Genomic DNA, 20,776 nt, shown 5'->3' on the forward strand with positions numbered 1-20,776 from the left:
AGTATGCATGGATCTGTAGTGCAGATAAAAAATACAGCAATCTCCTGCCTTTTTTCTTTTAAAAAACACCGGGGGGAGGCACCAGGGGTGCAACACACTATTTTCTTTTGGGGGGGTACGCTGCCTTCCTCCCCATCCCCCAGAGCTCTTTAAACAATTAGGGGACGTGCACGCACATCCACCCTCGAGCCTCTATGAGGCCTCAAATACTCCTTCCCCTGGGACTGTTTTGATTACTAGCGAATGTTGCCCCGTCCCACAGCTTCTATCAGGCTCCAGGGCCCCCTATACCCAGGGCTGTGTTCAATTTGGGGGAAGGGACATGCAGCCCCCCTCCCTGAGCTACAGTAGGATCCTGGAGGCCCCATCCCCTGGGGCCTTTTTTGCTTTACCGGGTAGTGGGGTGTCGGGTCCACCACACTGAGCTTAGATGAGCTTAGAGATCCCATCTTCCAGGGCCAGATGCAAGGCAGTGTCCCAGGGGCCTCATACCCAGAACATTGTTGCTTTCTGCCCAGGAGAGTGCGGGCACACCCTGGCTGCACTCTCCCGGGTGAAGAAAAACGCAACTTTGATCTGCCCACTTGGGAGCTGTGAAAAATACTGATCCTGCCAGGTGGGAGCAAGGTGAGTGAACCCACTCCTGCCAGCACCCTTATGGTAGTTGGCTGGGAATCTAGCAGGAGGTACGGGGGCCTTTGAGCCCCCCTCATGGCACCCACAGATTAAGGCAGTGTGGGTGCCCAGGGCGAGCACCAGAGCACCCACTTATAAAAAAAAATGCCAGCTCCCACTGGTACCCAGAATGCATGTTTGCGGGAAAGCTCGCCGGGGCCGCAGGGACATTGGGGCTACCCCTGCAGCCCCCAACAATGTTGTAATGGGGGTGTCCCGGGTGGCCACTGGGACATCCATTTTTAAAACAAAACTGCCAGCTCCTGCTGTACACATTATGATTGCTAGCTGAGGATCTGGCCGAGTCCGCTGAGGCAGCCAGTCCTTGGGGCTTCACCCACGGCCTCATACATTTTTGGCGATATGGGTGCAACAAGCGAAATTTAAAAACACATACACAAAAAGTCTCCTGGGTCACTGAATTCATGACCCAAGGAGAGCTTACCATATTTTTTAAAGCACTCTCAACTGGAACTGTATGTTCTTCAGCTGGAAAGTAGAGCCCCATTGTGGTTGGTTCCATAGCTGCATTTTGTAGCTTGAGACATTTAAAAAAAAAAAGACTCAGACGTGTTTAATGTTTTTTAAATAATGCTTTATTAAAATTAACTTGACACAAACAATATTAAAAATTGCAATATATGAATTTATGAAATATACATTTGTAGTTATTAGTGACTTTTTGACAAAGCCAATATGTCTGCTTTGAATGTTGATGTGCTGACCCCTTGCTTGCCCATTGCTTTTTATATTTTGGTGTTCTGACCTTCTGACAAAGCCAGCATTGAAGGACATCCATTACATTACACCATGACATAGCCAACTGTGCATGCCCGCAGAGCAGGGTGGGTGCATGTACGGGATTGGCTATGTGCTTTGGGGGATTAGGCGCCTGTGGGGGGTTTGGGCCCAGGCCATTGTTTCTTCCTTTCCCATTCCTCCTTCTCTTCCCTCCTTCCATCAATGTCCTTTTTACTTGCCTTTACTTTACTCCCTGTGTTTTTTTCTTTCACTTGGCTACTTTAGTTCCCTTCTTTCAGTTTATTTCTTTCCTTTTTTTGTTCCATATGTTTGCATTCACCACTCTTTCCTCGCCCTTCTTTTTGTTTGATCCTTTTCGTTTTACACCTGTTTTTTTCATTTTGACTTTTTCAGTTCTTTCTTAATCTCTTTTTTCTTTGACTGTCTTAAATTACCCAATTATGTTTTCTAAGTCATGTCTTTATTTCTCTCCTCGCAGCTCCGTAAGAAGTATGGAAACATTTTCAGCCTACAGTTCTGCTGGACAAATGTGGTTGTCTTGAATGAATTTGTAGTGATGAAAGAGGCGCTTATTAACAAATCTGAAGACATTGCAGACCGACCACCTTTTCCAATTTTTGAGCACCTAGGATTTCAAGAGCACAGTGAAGGTGAGTGTTTGCATTTCAAGAACTCTAGTAAAAGCAACCTATCAGGAAAATTCACATCTGCTGTGATTTTTACATGTAGAGTCGTATAGCACTATCTCAAGATCACCCATTTCAGTTTGCATTAATAATGCATTGACCTCCCGTGACTTAATAAAGAAAGCATACGTTTACTATTTGTAATTACACCCATATTTATCTTTGGAAGTAGGTATAAGAAGCAATAAAATTGTAGCATATACTTAGAGTACAAAGAAGTGGACTGTAAATGTAGTTCATGTACTATTTATTTCCATTGCTATTAATCGATTGCACTATAGCGACCCACCACCAATTTTCATACTTCATTATGACCATTGCACATAGACATGGTGGAAAGGGATGAGCTGGCAATGCCATTATCAGTAGTCGTTTTTTTCACCTTATTTAGAAGTGGATGACAATTTGGGGTAACAGCTGCCAGGAATACTGTATGTGATGATCATTTCAGTACAATTTCTATCCGTAACAAACTGGAAGAGACATAGCTTCACAGTTAGGAGGACATACACAATATCACTCGGTTTCCTCTGACTATTACCAATGCAATTTTCAGTAATTGTGAACAATTGCAGAAGACCTTGTTAATGATCAAGGGAGGGAAAATATCCTCTTACATGATTGCCAAATATTTCTTCTGCTGTGCAAAATTAGAACCACTTCCTAATGTCCTGCCTATTTATACATGCTTTTATTTTCTGTGTTTGCTGTAGCATGGACATGTCAGCTTGTGGCCATAGTGCTACACTTTTCCTTTTATTTTGTCTTATGCTCTTTGACTGCTCACACTGGCAAGTCTTTTCCCTTCTATCCTTAGTATCTACAATTCCAACTCTGTCACCAGTCTTTTAAGTATTAGCATGCTGCTCTTTATGGTTGCAGGCCTCTGGAATGTATTTAGCTGGAGAAACAAATGGCTTGGGAAAACTAAGAACAGCAGATACACCTAAGCATAATTTCTCTGTGGAGTCTGCACTCACTTGAGTATCTGCACCAGTCATAGAGTTGGCCTCTTTTTGATTTGTCTGACTATTGGCTGCTCCCCAGTCATCATAATGTCGAAATTAGCTTCCACAAATCTATTGTCATCAGAAATATTACTATGCACTTAAGGTGAGTTAATAATACTTTATGGGTAGATATATTCTGAGGTCTAGATTCTTGAATCTAATCTGCTTGCCACCACTGTCAGCCTGTTCTCCATTGTCAAAGGGACTCAGTGGCAACTGTAAAACCCTGGTGACAAATCTCCTGGTGATGGTGTGGGACAGCTGTTCAGATATAGTACGCTCTTAAATAACAAATAATAATAGGATGTCCCAGTGAGTTCTATTACTTAATTTAGGCCTTTTACCCTCTTTAAATTTAATAAAAGAGTAAAATATTATATTACTACATTAATAAAATTCTACTCAATAAGGGACATCCAACTTCCTTCTGTGCAGCAAATCTACAAAATTCCATGAACGTAAAGAAATGAGGAGCAACGTTTCTCAGATTATTTCAGAGAGCATGCCTCATGTCATAGTTCTCTTTGTGTGCACAGATAGTGTTCTCATGTGTCCTTTCAATGAATCACAGAGATTTGTAGAGCATGAACTTGTCACCCTGGGGGGTCTTCAGGCACTGGAGGATGATCTGTGAGCCATGGCTGATTGGTGATGGTGGTCAAAAAGCCAACTCTTTAGCTGTCTTCTGAAGCCTTCTAGACAAGAGATAATGTGTAGGTGGAGGGGGAAGTCGTTCCAGGACTTGGCAGTGAGGTGGGAGAAGGAGCGGCCACCAAGGCATTCCTGGCAGATGCAGGGGACTTGGGCAAGGTAGGCTGAGCGGAACTCTCTGGTGGGTTGGTGGAATGTTATGCGTTTGTTTATATAGGCAGGTGCAACATCGTGGAGGGCTTTGTAAGCATGTGTGAGGAGCTTGAAGTGGCATCTTTGCTGGACTGGGAGCCAGTGAAGGACCCTAAGGTGGGGAGAAATGCTGGTTCTTCTGGGGAGGTAGAGCATGAGTCTCGCTGCTGTTTTCTGGATGGTCTGGAAGCGGTTAAGTAGCTGCTTTGTGCTTCCGGCATACAGGGCGTGCCGTAGTCGATGCGGCTGGAGATGAGGGCCTTGGTGACAGACTTGCTGGTCTTGATGGGGATCCACTGGAAGATCTTTCAGAGCATGCAGAGGATGTAGAAGCAGGAAGAAGAGACAGCATTGATCCGTTGTTTCATGATGAATTGGCTCTCCAGGATAATGCCGAGATTGCGTGCGTTTTTGGTAGGGGTGGGAGGGAATCCTTGGGGAGGGCATGTTCCCAAAGATGAGGGTCTAATCTTGTCTACATTTAGTTTGAGGCAGATGATCCTCATTCAGCTGGCAATTTCGGTCATGGTGTTTAGGAGGTTCCTTTATGTGGTGGAGGCGTCGTCGGTGAGAGACAGGACAAACTGGGACTCATTGGCGTAGGAGATGATGTTCAAGCCTTGGGTGCTTCGGATGTCGGCCAGTAGAGTCATGTAGGTGTTGAAGAGGGTTGGGGCTGAGGATGGAGCCCTGGGGGATGCCACAGATGATGTCTTTGGGTGGGAAGACGAAGGGGACAGGAAGATTCTCTGAATATATCCGGAGAGGAAGGAGACGATCTATCGGAATGTGTTGTTTTGGATGCCAATGCTGTGGAGTCTGTTGATGAGGGTATGGTGCGATACGGTGTCGATGGTCGGAGACTGGCCGAGGAGGATGAGGGCTGGTGTTCCTCCTAGGAGGAGGTGTCTGATATCAGTGGTTGCTGCGGTCGGCATGGTCTTGGTACTGTGGTTGGGCCGGAAGCCAGATTGGGATGGGTTGATCAGGCCATTGTTTTCAAGGACGTCCATGAGCTGGTGATTGATAGCCTTTTCTAAGAGTTTGGCGGGGAAAGGGAGTATCAAGATAGATAGGTAGTTCTTGAGCTCGTTAGGGTCAACTGAGGGATTCTTCGAAAGGGGCTTGATCTCGGTGTGCTTCCAGGCATCAGTGACAATGGCTGTGGACATGGAGGATTTGAGAATTTCTGTGAGGGAGGCTCCGATTAGTTCTCTTCCTAGGTTGTGAAAGCGATTAGGGCATGGGTCCTTGGGGGATCCAAAGTGGATGTAGGTCATGATTGCGATAATGTCTTTGGTGGAGATATGTTTCCTTTTGGAGATCTGGTGGGGTGGGGAATTGTGGGATGGGATTCGGAGGTGGTCGAGGTCAGTGGGCTGGAGGTCGACGTTGCTGTGGATGTCGGCAATCTTATGGAGAAAGAAGTCCGAGAGGCCTGTTGCAGAAGATTTGGGAGGGGTGGATAGTGTTCTCTGTGGTGATAGGCAGGAGAATTCTCTGATGATACTGAATAATTCTTTGGCATGCTTCGTGCTGGTCTTGGTGCAGGTGATTAGTGCTTCTCTTTTGCTCTGCCTGATATGGTAGTGGTAACTGTTGAGGGTGGTTCTAAAGGAGTCGAGATTGGTGGAGGTCTTGTTGCTCCACCAGTGTTGTTCTAGTTTCCTCTAGTGGGGTTTGAGGCTTAGGAGTCCTGGAGTGAACCACCATGCCTTCTAGGTGTTTTTTTTATTGGTGGTACAATTTAGGGGGCTATGGTTTCAGCTGCTGAGGAGATCCAGTTGGTGAAGTTTTGGACGCTGTGTTTGAATGTGTCTGCAGCCTTTTTGTACTGCATTTGCTGTGTCGCAATATGCTAGATTTAGTTAGTCTCAACTCAAGGTTATGGAGACAGCATAAACCCAACAATTTCCCGAGTACATGTGACCACAACTGTAAAGGCAAGAACAGTAGATCAACCTGTGGAATTCAGGTGATGGGGGTCGTGAACAAGTAAAGTAACAAGGTGGTAAGGTCAACACCCTGGGCTAGAATCACATCGGTGGAGCCACATACTACTGTATATATTATTCAGTGATGGCCGCCACTGGGTAGTTATAGTTAGGACCACATTTCCATAGGAAAGGATTATTTGGTTTGCTGATACTTTTGGCATCCTTTGATGAATGGCTATGAAACTTCAAAAAAGCAAAGGGTCATCCACCTCAACTCCTTCCGTGAATGTTTTGGTGTGATCTGTCAAGCGGGGCGAGAAAAAGAGGGAGTCTCAAAACAGGTGTTCCCCATACAGTTTTCCATGTGAAAATTAGGAAGAGCTACAGCCAAAACAACTTGACGGAATTAACCAAATCTGACAGAAAGCTAGACTTGGACCAGAAAGGTGATTTGGTGTAAATCAATACAGTAGTTTTAGAGAAATAGTAGTAGTTCAAAGTATTTGTATATTTCACACTACAGTGGATCCGCAGAGCCAACAGATTTTAAATAAAATCTGATTGGCTGCCACCACTTCAACAAAGATGTGGGGACAGTCATTTTATGACCCGAGGGCTCAGTCCACTATCCTGACAAATAAGTAAAAAAAAAAAAACATATAGGGGGCAGTATAGGAATACACTGCCCCTATGCCTGATGGGGGGGTCCCAGACCGTACCAGCACCAAAGCTTTTTTTTACAGGACTGTGGACCTGCGGATGGTTCTTGATCCTGTTTATAAAATATTTGTGCTCCTGTGCTTCTTAACAATAGTTCCTGAGGTGGGCCAGAGCATGGGTGGCCTGCGCATTATTGGTTTTGGGGAGGGGGTATGCGGCCTTCTCAATACCCAGGGGTTTTCAACTCCTGGGGCCGAGTCATTATTATTGAGGGAAGCAGGGTGACCAGCCCCCCTCCCGAGTCTTTGTAAGGTACCTGGGATTACATCCCCCAGAGCCAATTAGTTTGTTTTGGGTAGTGCTTGGTCCCCCTCCTAATCCTTACAAAGGAATGGGGGCCCCATGGGTAGAGTTTTAAATGTGGGATGCCCTGAGTTCCAATCCCCCGCCGCGCACGGCGATGGGCATCCTAATTTACGTTGTTGCTAGGAATTGTAATAATATTTTACTTTACATTTAACAAAACCCTTAGAAATTCACTGAAAACAAAGGTTAAAGGGACATTATAGTTAAGTGAAAATGTCAGTTCAAACATACTATTTTAAATTAACAAAATGACTGAAATTCTCCAGTATTAGTTGTCTCAAGTAACTATAACTCATGCCCTAAAGCAGCTATATTTGTACCCTCGCCACACACGGAATACTTCAGATAGTACATGACTGGTGACATGTTTGTTGATAACATTGATAACATCTCTACAGCATCTGAAATGACATCATTGACAACAACACTGTGCATGGTGTGACCACACAATATAATGTGCTGCAGTGTACAGCGCACATCTAAACCTGACATCACTGCGCACACATACATTTGTATGTTGGTGCAAAGGTGTGTGCACTTACAGGGGAAGAGAGCATCAGCTTTCATGTCAACCCTTAACAGTACGCCTACTAAGCTATTGTAATTGGCTGCAAAAATATGTCTGTATTTGTCACCGGACGAGGGACAACAAGGAAAACAATATACCAACTAAACTGCAGTGAGCTGCACAATAAATCTTTGCATGTCACCAGATGAGGCACAGAACATAAAAAAGTCCACACTACACTGCAAATGGATCTACAACATACCTCTGCATGCCACCAGAAGAAGCACAGCACATAAAACATCAAGTCCACTAAAATTCAGTGTGATGTAGAAAACATCGTGGCATGTTGCCATGTAAGGCATAGCCAAAAGAACAAACCCATGGAACTACAGTGAGGTATAAAATATACACGGCCATGTGACTAGATGAGGCACAGAACTTAACACAATTTGGAAGCTAAGCTGTAATAGATTGCAAAAAAAGTGCATATGACTCTTACCAGGTGAGGCAAAACATAAAAAAACACTAGTCTACTAAACAGCAATGCTGTACATAATATATCTGTGCAAACCACCAGATGAGTTAGGGCAAATAAAACCAGAGGCCCACAAAACAGTAGTGCTGATTACAATATGTCTGAGCATATTACCAAGTGAGGGACAACAAATAAAACATGTCCACTAATCCGCACTGTTATACACCAGGAGCCCGTGTCACAAAGGTAAACTTAGACGTTTGGGGCCATATTTATACTTTTTGACGCAAAACTGCGCTAACGCAGTTTTGCGTCAAAAAAATTAGCGCCGGCTAACGCTATTCTGAAGCGCCATGCGGGCGCCGTATTTATTCAATGAGTTAGCCGGCGTTAGCCGCCGGCGCTGCCTGGTGTGCGTGAAAAAAAATGACGTACACCAGGCAGCACCGGCGTAGGGGAATATGAAGCTTGGGCGCCAAAAAATGGGGCAAGTCAGGCTGAGGCAAATTTTTCGCCTCAACCCGATTTGCGCCATTTTTTTCGACTCCCAACCCCCATTGAAATGACTCCTGTCTTAGCAAAGACAGGAGTCATGCCCCCTTGCCCCAATGGCCATGCCCAGGGGACTTTTGTCCCCTGGGCATGGTCATTGGGCATAGTGGCATGTAGGGGGGCACAAATCAGGCCCCCCTATGCCACAAAAAAATAAAAAAATAAATACTTACCTGAACTTACCTTAATGTCCCTGGGATGGGTCCCTCCAGCCTTGGGCGTCCTCCTGGGGTGGGCAAGGGTGACAGGGGGTGTCCCTGGGGGCATGGGAGGGCACCTCTGGGCTCCTTCCGAGCCCACAGGTCCCTTAACGCCTGCCCTGACCAGGCGCAAAAAAACGGCGCAAAAGCGGCTGGACGTCATTTTTTTTGACCCGCCCACTCCCGGGCGTGAATTTTGCCCGGGAGTGTAAATACGGCGCACATGCCTCGGAGTCAATTTTTTAGACGGGAACGCCTACCTTGCATATCATTAACGCAAAGTAGGTGTCCACACTAAAAAATGACGCAAACTCTATGGACTTTGGCGCTAGATGCGTCTAACGCCAAAGTATAAATATGGAGTTAGTTTTTCGTCAGAATTGAGTAAAAAAAAACGACGCAATTCTGGCGCAAACAGAGTATAAATATGCCCCTTGATCTAAAATTAGACCAAACGTCTATGTTTACGACTTTGGGAATTCACAATAGGTCTGCACTCAGGGCGGGATGTTCGCCCCCAGTGCAGAACTAAAGATACTACTCGTAAATGCCCTTTGTGAATTCCCAAAGTGTAATCTTCAATGTAAATTTACCTTTGTAATCACCAAATGAGTGACAGAGAATAAACCCACATGCCCACTAAACAGCGGTGCTGTACACAGTGTTTCTGTGCAGATAACCAAATGAGTGACAGCAGATAAAACCACATGCTCACTATGCTGTAGTGAGCTGGTCACCAGTTGAGATGTAGCACCTAAAAACTGCCTTCTAAAGTGCAGTGGGGTAACCAGTATATTTGTGTATGTGACTAGAGGAGGCAAGGCTCATAAAGGAAGAAGTCCTCTATAGTGCAAGGCCCAATAATCTCTGGAGTAGCTCATGCTTGCAATACCTCTGACTCGTACGTCATGGCAGTACAGGGTTGTTTTCTGTACTGAACTCTGGCTCGGTTATCTGCTCTGACCTCTGCCCGGAAGATTAGACATGGTTGCTCTGAAATTTAGTGGGCCTTTGCTACTAAACAATGCATGTGTGCTCAGCCTGTGTGGTTTGTGATTACAGTGTGGACGAAGAGAAAAGAGCGCTCTGTGCGCTTTTCACAGAATAACGTAACCATTCCTATATACCTAGAAATCCTAAATAAATACATTGATTCATCGAGCACGCTCTTCTTAAACAGACTTCTCTGCGTGTGGAACATGCATTTGCATTGTTTTTGTAAAGTCATTGCTCACTAGTTTTACATTAGTGGCCTATATTTGACGCCTCCATTAGGGTCAGAGGTGTCATCTCACGTCCATCAGTGGCAATAGGAGCTTCATCACAGTATCATCACAACTTAACAGTGTAATAATTTTCTGTAAAGTCTAATGATAAGGGCGTCGACCATCAAATCAGGCTTTTTTATGTGCTGTTGGCATCTAACAACCTATCTGTTCTTATCCTTGGTTCGCTCAGGGGTGCTGGTAGCGAGGTATGGTCGCGCCTGGAAGGAGCAGAGAAGGTTTTCACTTGCCACCCTGAGGAACTTTGGACTCGGGAAGAAGTCCCTGGAGGAAAGAATTAGAGAGGAGGCCGGCTTTCTGTGCTCAGAATTTGCATCTGAAGAAGGTGAGTTGTACACTCACTGAAGATTGGGGATACTAAGTGTGTGACTCAACTTTTACTACAGAAACATTTCATGTAACTTTACTTACTGAATGCATGTGTCTAAGGTTTATCTATTTCGTGCAACGTGCGTGATTAGAAACAAAAACAACTATTGCCTACATTGCAAATATTTAAAGAGTGGTCCACTGCCCTTTCCTTTTAATGGTATTAACAAAATAAAAAGCTCTGTTCCTACTTCAAAAAATCATTTGTTCATGAGGCAGAATGTTTTCTTTTTAATGGCAGGAAGCCTTTATTCAAGATGGCCTGCTTCCGCTGATCCCGAAAACAATGCACCTCTTGCATTGCTGGGCAAGCACTCCAGAGGAGATGGAATAATGTACCTAATAAACTATAGCATGATGGTGAGACAAAAATTCTGTATTGGGCCGATACCGTATGTTACTGATTATCTCCAAGCAATGGCTGAATTGGTCTGATGCAAGGAGCTAATGGTTGAAGTTGAAGGGGGCTGACCAAAAGCTCTTTGCATTGTTTCACAACAAAAGGTCACGGCTATGTGATACCTAACAGTTATTTGCAAAGCCAATAGTTCTTGCTTATAACTGTAGGTGCTTCTACATTGAATGTTTGATTTGCAGTATTGTTGATTGGCAAGTGTGTGAATGCAAGGATGTGCCAGTGGTTAAATGAGTGCCTAGGCAACTGATGGGATGCCTGCATTTCGAGTGACTCACTGCCTAGTCTCACCAGTCACAGAAGATGCACTTCCAGTTATGAGACAGACCTATAGGCTTTGCCAATTGAAAGTTAGATGATTGAAGTGAGGGGTACTTAAATGTTGAAGTTGAATTGAATTAGCAATACATACATTGGGATTTACTGAGAATTAACGCAACGCAGTGCAACAAGGCAGGGTGCTGCACTGTGTTGCGAGAAAAGAAGAGAACTGAATAGGGCCATATTTACTAAGTCATGACATGTTTCAGCTCTCTCCGTGCGCTGACGTGCTTGAGGCTGCCTAGCGCCAATGCAGGCACCATTGCTCCATGGAACAAGGATGCATGTGTTGTGGATACAAGTGTTTTTGTTCAGTAAGGCACACCTTTCTACATAAAAACAATGCAGAGAGGCATAGTCCTCTCTGTGTCTGCTGCAGAATGCAACACACATGGAAATAGGAAGTAACAAGGAGGAATAAAGATATTTCTCCTCCTTACACCTCTGTCAGGTAGATGCACCATTTTGGCTCAAACTGAGGTTTACAAGTCTTTGAAAATCTGGGTTTTTATCAAAATACATGGGTGATTCATGGTAACGCTCATGCTTCACCCATGTAACACCTACTGGGTGCAATTTAGCACGACGCGCTGCATTACTTTATATTTACTAAACCACTCAAAGTGGCTTTGTGTGGCTTAGTAAATGCCAAAAATGATTTTACATCGGGGCTGTGCCACAAAAGGGAGGCAACCCTGGTGCTACATCATAGTAAATCTGCCCCATAAGTCAAGAATCCCACCCAGAACATCCAGCAGCAAAATCACAAAGCAGGACAGAAAAAAGTGTCCAATTTCCTGATCACAGTGCAGAATGCAAAAGGTATACATCAGTGAAGGGAGGAGTGCACATGGCCTATTGGCAAAGCAGGTAGGAAGACTCAAGGCAGATAGCAGAGAAAAGTGTGCAGTGCACCGGTCTGATAGTATATTGCAGAGAAGTGAAGACAGCATTATTTTCTCCGTAGCCTGTGATGTGTAGGTTGAACCATAAAGTACAAAGGGGCATGTATGGTAGAAACTGCTTTTCAGATAGCTCAATGCAGTGTGGATTGTGCATTGTAGATAGTACTATGCAGGGTATAGTGGACTTTAAGGCTAGCATAAATTATAGTGAAGGTAGAACAATTCGAGGTATAGTGCACATGGCAGATAGAACAATACTGAATACACTGTACATGGCAGAAAGCGTATAATGCAGGACATGACAGAGGATAGCACAATTGGGGTATTGTGCATCTAGAGTATGTATTATAGGAACCACATGAAGGGTCTAGTGGCCTGCACACAATATAGTAAAAACATACATTAAATGAGCAGTGGAGGTTTTGAGCACATGTCCATGGTACCTTTTTTTTTTAAACACCAAAGTTCCAAACAAATGCATTATAACAAATATGAATTTAGAACACTGGTTGGTATGTGTTTTACAGTAGTTGCAGCCAGGAGTGATTCACTGTACTTTAGGCTCAGTAACTCACTAGCAGTAGCTGCTGAGCAATGGCCAACCACTTGAGTAGTGCCACTGAACTATTTTACTTAACATAATTTTAGGTTTATCTACTATAATGAAATGCATTCCATAATAGAGTGAAATGGGGCCTCTGTAGCTCATTAGTACATAGCTTCCAGCCATTCAACCTGCCACTACAGCAGCACTGCAATAGGTATATCACAACCTGCCACTGCTACTGAGTTGGTACACTGACCGGCAGTCATGGCAACTCAGGCATAGCCTCAGCTTGAAATGGGGGCAAGCAACCCAGTGCCCTTATATGTAGGGATAGATCTCCTTGGTGTTCTTCCTACTTGGTTTTATACCTGGCATCCTTGGTGTGGTTTCCCCTGTCTTTTTGCCTCTGCATCCTGTATTTTTGACTATGTGCTGGATTTCATTTTTGCTGGTTTTGGTACTCTGGGAACTTTATTACTGCTGATCAGTGCTAAAGTGAAAGTGCTCCCTGGGTAAATTGTGATTATGATTGTTAATCCATCATTGGAATATTTAATTTACTAGTAATTCCCAATTTAGTGCACCATGTGTGTCTAGGGACAGTACGTCAAATGCTACTAGCGGGGCTGTAGCCCTGATTGTGCCATCCACATGAGTAGCCCTGCAAACATGTCCCAGACCTGCCATTGCAGTGTCTGTGTGGGCAGTTATAAACTGCCATGTCGACCTGGCAAGTGCACCCACATGCCAGACCCAAACCTTCCCTTTTAGTACATGTATGGCCCAAGGTAGCCCCATGGGCAGGGTGCAGTGTATTTAAAAGGTAGGACATGTACTGGTGTGTTTTACATGTCCTGATAGTGAAATACTGGCCAATTCGGTTTTCACTATTGCAAGGCCTATCCCTCCCATAGGTTAACATGGGGATTGCCTTGAAATATCTCTATTAAGATTAGTATCCCATTGGGAGAAGATAGAGATGTGGAGTTTAGGGTCTCTAAACTTACAATTTAAAAATACATCTTTGAATGTGGTTTTTAACTTGTGTGTTTGAAAATGCCACTTTTAGAAAGTGGGCATTTTCTTCCTTAACCATTCTGTGCCCTCTGCTGGCTGTGGAATACACACCTAGGGCAGAATGACAGTTGCGCTGATTGTGAATACACTTTAGACAGTCACACAAAGGGACCTGAGGTGTGTCCTGCATATCCTGATGGGTCTTCCTGGGCTAGAGTGGTGGGAGGAGCTGACCCTTGCACCTGAATAGGGCTGTGTCTGTCCTTACACAATACAGTCTCCAACCCCCTAGAGAGTGTCTGGGACCAGGGCAGGAAAAGGCAGGGTCTTGTGCACTGCAAAGACTTTCCTTTGAGGTTTGCCTACTTCAGAGGCAGAAATAAGGATAACTATTGGACCCAAAACGCCAGACTTTTAGAACACTTCTGTATCAAGAAGAGACTCTGCCAAGGAGAAGAGCTGTGAGGAGGTGTACTGCCCCTTTGCTGTGTGTGTGTGTGCTGGGTTAGCCTGCAGTTGCTGCTTTTTCTTTGGAGAGGACAAGGACTGGGCTTTGCTGTGTATCCTGCTTGTGAAGTTTCTCCAAGGGCTTGGACTGAGCTTGCCTCCGGGCAGGAAGTCTGAGGGACATCAGAAACTTCACCTGCCAACCCCTGGGTTCTCTTGCTGAGGACCCTGACTTGCCAAGAGGTGCCCAGTCCAGTTCCTGGGCCCTTGGGAGTGTAGTCTGGCATAAAACAAGAAGAACCAGGCACACCGTCTCCGGACGCCTCCAGAACCGGCTCTGCTGCCCGACGCTGCGCCGCTGCCTGCACCCGAAGCTGTGGTCCTTGCTGAAGTGCCACGACCGTGACTGACATGGCAGGCCCAGCGCCATGCCTCTGAAGTCCCACAACATCGTGAGTCCTGAGTGCCGTGTCACGGACATCCGTGACACCCATCTCCGCCGTGGCGCCTGTGACCCCGTGGTGTGACTTGTGGCCTCATCGCATTTTTACCCACTGGACTCATCGCATTTTTACCCACTGGACTCATTGACCCTGCTGGATCGTAAGGAACCAATGCATCGCCACCGAAGCCGCCTCAACTCTGCTGCCCCTGTAAGGAACCAACTCCTCACCTCCCCTGCATAGCAGTAAGGAACTGTGCCAAGCTACCTAGGGAGTGAGCAGGGGCTTTCGTAGGATTGTGACTCCCTTACCCTCACTAGAGTGGGGGACCCTAGTTGGACAGGGTGTAAACTGACTGCCAACTAGAAGCCCCATTTCTCACACTTGGGAATTGTTTTTTTTTTTGTTGAGTGCAGTGTTACACTAACATAGCTTTTTGTTGCTCTCATGGTCTTTAAAAATGCTGCCTGTTTACAGGTGTAATGTTGGCATATTTATCGAAGAGAGTGTCTGGGAGGTTATCTGAGTCTATGAGTTGACATTGGCTTGAATGGGGCAATACTTACATGCTGGAGCAAGCATTTCAGGCAAGAAACCTTATTGTAAATGCCCTATTCTTACCTGGGGACAAGGATTGCCTACATGTAGTATTCCAGGACTTCAGTAGTAAGTTGGTCAGTTGGGAGAACTAAGCAGTTTTAATGAGAAGTACAGAGTAAGGCTTTCTCAGCTCATGATCTCATGGAGATCATCTAATCAGTTCCTGCTGAGTGTATATAAGTTATCTCGTGTGCCCTTGACCAGTGTACCATAGTAACATTAAGTGCAAGAGGTTAAGCAAAGCTTTCCACTATCTGACAGGTGCAGTGCTGACCTACCCTTTATCTGTGGTACCAAGGCGAATTTGCAGATACCTGAAAAAGTATTGTTTGGGGTTATCAAAATCATGCATTTAACTATTGAAGCTATGAAACTCATTTGAATCAATGACGCCAGAGAAGACTTGTACTCCCACCTACCCCAACTTTTAGAAATTGATTTAGGTATGCGTCCTGAAAGTTAGGGTAGATCCAGATTGATGTTTGTGGATTAAAGGTATGCATCTTGACATAATTACCAACATCTTTGAAGATTAAGACCAATGTTTGGCTGTCTTCAACCACACCTGGTTCCTGATCATGGTTCTGGATGCGGGGGAAGTATTTGTGTTTCTAGTTTTCTGGGACCATTCTGCACATGTGATGGAGTGTGCTGTGTCTGTGGTGCAGAGGGCCTTCCTGTTACAATACGCTCAAGTGGAATAAGTGGAAGAGGACTGTTCTGAATAGTAACTGTATTCATTAAGTCTGTCTTCATAGCGTACACCTTTTTTGATTAGTTTTACAGAGTTCATCAAACATTGCTTTACATCATGGATTTTGAGACAAAAACAGTACTTTTGTCCTAAAATAGATCATCATAGCAATGCCAGCTCAAGTGGTTCTCTTTCCCCTCTGTGATTCCTTTCCCCCATGGCACATCTGAGGTAATGTTAATATCTCAATATGGGTAACCAGTATCACTTTTGTCATCTATGTCCTGTCCCTCATGGAATTGACGTACTAGGTAAGTAGCGGATCCCTAATAACTGTGTCTCTGCCGCTCAAATCCCTCTTCCATTGTTCGGACCCTATTAAGTATCTGTTGTGGAGTCCGGCTGGGGGTTATCAGGGTGTCTCAGGTCATCTATTAGTGCTTCCCATGCTCTGGCTATGTCACTAGAAACCTGGTCACGGTGGACTTCACAGAGTAGCACCCTCCCTTTTAGTCTGCTCATCTTTCCATTTCACATCTGCTGGGTCCCCTTATTGATTTCCAATAATGAGTGATTTCCTGTTTGGCCAGGATGAACCCCAAGTCGTGAAATTTACTAGTGACCTTCATCTTAGCTGTGCATGGGAAATTGCTAAGTAAACAGTATCCAAGGTCATGAGGGATATGTTTATCATCTACGTCTGCCAGCGTTTTTATGACACCTGCCCAAAAAGCATGCAGGTCTGTGCAGGTCTACATCATATGAAATAATTCATCACCAACTGTTCTGCAGTGTGGGCATTTCGCGTCTGTCATATGGAAGAACCTTTTGAGAAATTCAGGTGTGAGGTAAGCTCTGTGCACTATGTAAAAATGAATGAATTTAAATCTGGAGTTCCTGGATATTTTGGAGGTTCTTTCTAATATGGTCACCCAACTCTTGTCATCTATGGAAGTGCCTATGTCCTCCTCCCTGTGGCCCATTGTGTGTTCAAATGTGTTATTACATCTTCTTGTATCACTCTGTACAAACAGGTGACTGCCTTGAATGTTCCCAAGGCAGTTGTTATATAGGTACAGCTCCTATGATGTGGTGGCTCTATTATGCCTAAACCCCCAGTGTTTGCATATTGCATTAGTTAGGGCTCTGTACAAGAGGAAGTGCCTGGGATGCAACTCGTGGTCTGCTCTAAACTCATCAAAGGGGAGAAGTGCTCCATCTCTATAGAGGTTCCCAATAGTAGTAATCCCAGTCTCCCTCCAGTGCATCAACCCTCTCAAATTACCTCCATGCGGAAGAACTTCCAGCAGGTCCAGCGATAGGTCAGAGGAGTAGAACATTTTTAGGTTACACATGAGGATAATTTAGGAATCCTTTATGAGGTCATCATTTCTGTTAAAATGTCATTTCATTAAAAAATATCGGCTATTTGTACAGAAGGCTTGTATCTGTTCATTTAGATTAGTTAAAGTTCTGGTAAAAACAATTTTCAGAAATATTTGGTGTTAAAAGTATGGCAAGGGGATGTAAATGATCAGGAGATTGACTATGAACAGTCCTCTGTGTCATAATGAGTGCATCATTTACCTGGGAAATGACTCAAGAGTTAGTAGGCAGTGGGGGTCATTACGACCCCGCCAGGCGGTAACCGCTGTGCAGCCACCAATGCGGACGCACTCGCGCGGCCCCCATTATGACATTCCCGCTGGGCCGGCGGGCACAGACCAAGTTTGCGCCCACCGGCCCAGCGGGGATGAGGGCGCAACATAGGAGCCGGCTCCTAATGGAGCCGGCGGTGTTGCGGCCGTGCGACGGGTGCAGTTGCACCCGACGCGCTTTTCACTGTCTGCTATGCAGACAGTGAAAAGCTGGCCGGGGCCCTGTTAGGGGGCCCCTGGACACCCCTTACCGCCAGCCTCTTCCTGGCGGTGCAAACAGCCAGTAACAGGCTGGCGGTAGGGATGTCATAATCCCCAGGGCAGCGCTGCTTGCAGCGCTGCCCTGGCGGATTATCACTGCCGGGGCTAAAATGGCGGGAAACCGCCAGCCCCGGCGGTGCGACCGCGGCGCTACCGCCACGGTCGTAATGAGGGCCTCCGTACAGCCAGCCTGTTGGCGGTACGGACGCTACATTACCCCTGGTGGTCTCTGACCGCCAGGGTCGTAATGACCACCAGTATGTAGCTAGTTGCATAGGTTCCATTTTGGTTTCATCCCTCCACAGCAACTACAGTGAGTGACACAAATATCACTTCCAGAATATTGTGTGACATTCATTTCTTGTAAAAAATATAGCTATCACGAGAATATGACTAAAAAAAACACGTTTTCCTCAAATTTTGCTGACAGAAAGTTCTGGAATCTGTGATGAGCAACAAATTTCCTTCCACCCAGCGTTCCCCCAAGTCTACCGATAAAAATGGTACCTCACTTGTGTAGGTGGTCCAAGTGCCTGTGACAGAGAAGGGCAAAAAACATGTCGAAATTGAGGGGGAACCAAAGCGGGTCACAAAGGGCATTTGGAAAAAAACATTTTTAGGCTGACAAGTGCAGCAGAATTTTTATTGGTATAGATGAGACAATGCTGGGTGGTAGGAATTTTGTGGATTCCTGCAGATTCCGGAAGGTTCCATCACAAAAATGTGGGAAAAATGTGTGATTTCCAGCAAAGTTGGATGTTTGCAGGGCATTGTGGGTAAGAAAATGGTGCGGGGTGCATGTGAAGCACACCACCCTGGACTCACCAAGATATTTAGTTTTCAGATGTGTCTAGGTCTTTTTCTACATGGCAGCGTCCCAAAGTCCAAAAAGTGCAACCCTCACCACTACAAGTGGGATGATTTTGACAGTCAGCCACGCTCTCATGGCCCACATTTAAACCCAAAACCCAAAATAATCAAATGTCTTCTTGCTTGCCATGAGATAAGATGTTTTAGTGTGCGGGGGAGACCTGAAAGACTGTTACCCCCTTCAGTTGTGGTGGGGGAATAACCATGCCCATACTGGTTGGTACCCACCACCACGCATTTTTTCTTTATAATTCCCTGGCATCTAGTAGACTTTCTGCCTCCCTGGGGTGTGTATCAGGGGTAATTACCCCATCTGCCCACTGGTGGGCAGAACAACTTTGCCCCATTTATTTGGCCATCCACCCACCCTCTTATTTTGAAAATAAAATCTTTCCAGGTCTCTGGTGGGGCCTCCCACAAATAGGCCAATCTGCCCCCAAGGGAGGCAGATATGGCAAACAGTAATGTGCCCTCATGGGGAGCGACCCTTGCTCAAGGGGCTGCCTCCCCAAACAAAACACATACACCAATCCCTGGTGCCTAAGTGGTTTCTGCCCCCCTTGGGGGCAGATCGGCCTCATAGAAATAGGCTGATCTGCCCCCAAGGGGGGCACAAATGACCTAAATACAATTCCCCCCCAGGGGCGCGACCCTTGCCTAAGGGGTCGCTCCCCATACATAAAAACATAAAGTAAATAAAAAAATATATATGCCTGGTGTCTAGGGGTTTTTGCTCCCCCCCCCCCGGGGGCAGATCTGCCTAATTATAATAGGCCGGTTAGAAAAGGTCTAAAAATATTTTGCCCCCCTGGGCAGTGGCTCTTGTCCAACGGGTCGCTCCCCATACATAAAAATATCAAGTAAATAAAAAAAAATACATCCCTAATGTCTAGGGGTTTTTGCCGCCCCGGGGGTAGATCGGCCTAATTATAATAGGCCGATAGAAAAGGCATAAAAATATTTTACCCCCCTGGGGAGCGGCCCTCGCCCTAGGGGCCGCTCCCCTTATGCATAAGTATAAAAAAAAAGAAATTCCCTGGTGTCTAGTGGTTTCTGCCCTGCTAATAAAAATATTCCAATCTGCCCCCAAGGGGGGCAGAAATAGCCTAAATACAATTTGTCCCCCAGGGGAGTGACCCTTGCCTAAGGGGTCGCTCCCCATCCATAAAAACATAAGTAAACAAAAATATATATATATCCTTGGTGTCTAGGGGTTTCTGTCCCCTTCTGGCGGCAGATCGGCCTAATTATAATAGGCTGATCTGCCCCCAAGGGGGTCAGAAAAGGGCTAAAAATATTTTGCCCCCCTGGGGAGCGGCCCTTGCCTAAAGGGCCGCTGCTCTTTGATGTATGCATAGAATTACAAAAATTCCATGGTGTCTATTGGGCATTTCTGCTGCCCGATTGCATTGCGATCAGGCAGCAGAAATGCTTGCAGAGACATAAAAGGTTAGGCCTTTCCTTTCCTTTCATGCCTCTGCCTGCCCCCTCCTCTCGAACGGAAGAGAAATGCTGAGCATTTCTCTTACGCATCGGGCTGAAAGCATGCTTCCAGCGCAATGAGAGGTGACCTCTGATGAGGTCAGCACGCAATTGTGTGCTGACATCATCAGATGTCACTGAGGGGGGATATCAGGGGGTCGGGGTGGAAGGGGAAGCGATTCCCGACTGGAGGGTGTGGGAGGGAGGCCCACGCGGGAACCGTGTGCGAGGACGAGACGAGCTCGCCCCAGGCGCCCGAGGGGTTAATGAAACTAAAGTGTTGTGTATTAGCGCACGGTCATTTACAGCCAGCACATTTCCCATTGAAATGACCACTAAATTTGCACGTGCAGTTTTACTTATAAAACTATAGTACCCAAACGATAATGTGTGGAATTTGGTGCATATGTATCATTAGTGCATCACTAAGTAAAATGTCTTGATTTGTTTTGATCCTATTTAAATCTTTGCTCTGTCACACTTCATAATTACAGAAAAATTTGCTGAAAAAACTGCTGAATGTGGACAGTTCATTACAGGTATTTACATTTTATTGTGTGTTACAAAAATTACATACTATATACTTTCCTTTTATTCCCTTTACACCAGCAAGGTTGTCGCGTAATTTACATTACTTTTCCTTCTCTAACTGCAAGGTGAGTAGCTTGTTAACAGCAATCCCATGTTAAACAAATGCGCAGCAATGTGTCAGAAGACATAGCCTAACATTTATTTTACCTCTGTCTTTGAAGCGCAGTAAATGTGACAAGATAAATACAGATTTAGA

The 20,776-nt window shown here is 45.4% G+C and overlaps 1 protein-coding gene across 1 annotated transcript in view; it reads left to right on the forward strand.

Moving 5' to 3' along the window:
* LOC138293868 (cytochrome P450 2D14-like) overlaps positions 1–20,776 on the forward strand; it is a 298,270-nt gene that overhangs the window by 17,967 nt on the left and 259,527 nt on the right. Inside the window, exons 2-3 of the mRNA XM_069233169.1 lie at positions 1,916–2,087; positions 10,133–10,285. Of these exons, the coding sequence (XP_069089270.1) occupies positions 1,916–2,087; positions 10,133–10,285 (325 nt within the window). The remainder of the gene's footprint in view (positions 1–1,915; positions 2,088–10,132; positions 10,286–20,776) is intronic.

Source organism: Pleurodeles waltl, chromosome 4_2 (genome assembly GCF_031143425.1).
Source record: "Pleurodeles waltl isolate 20211129_DDA chromosome 4_2, aPleWal1.hap1.20221129, whole genome shotgun sequence".
NCBI classification, from domain to species: Eukaryota; Metazoa; Chordata; class Amphibia; order Caudata; family Salamandridae; genus Pleurodeles; species Pleurodeles waltl.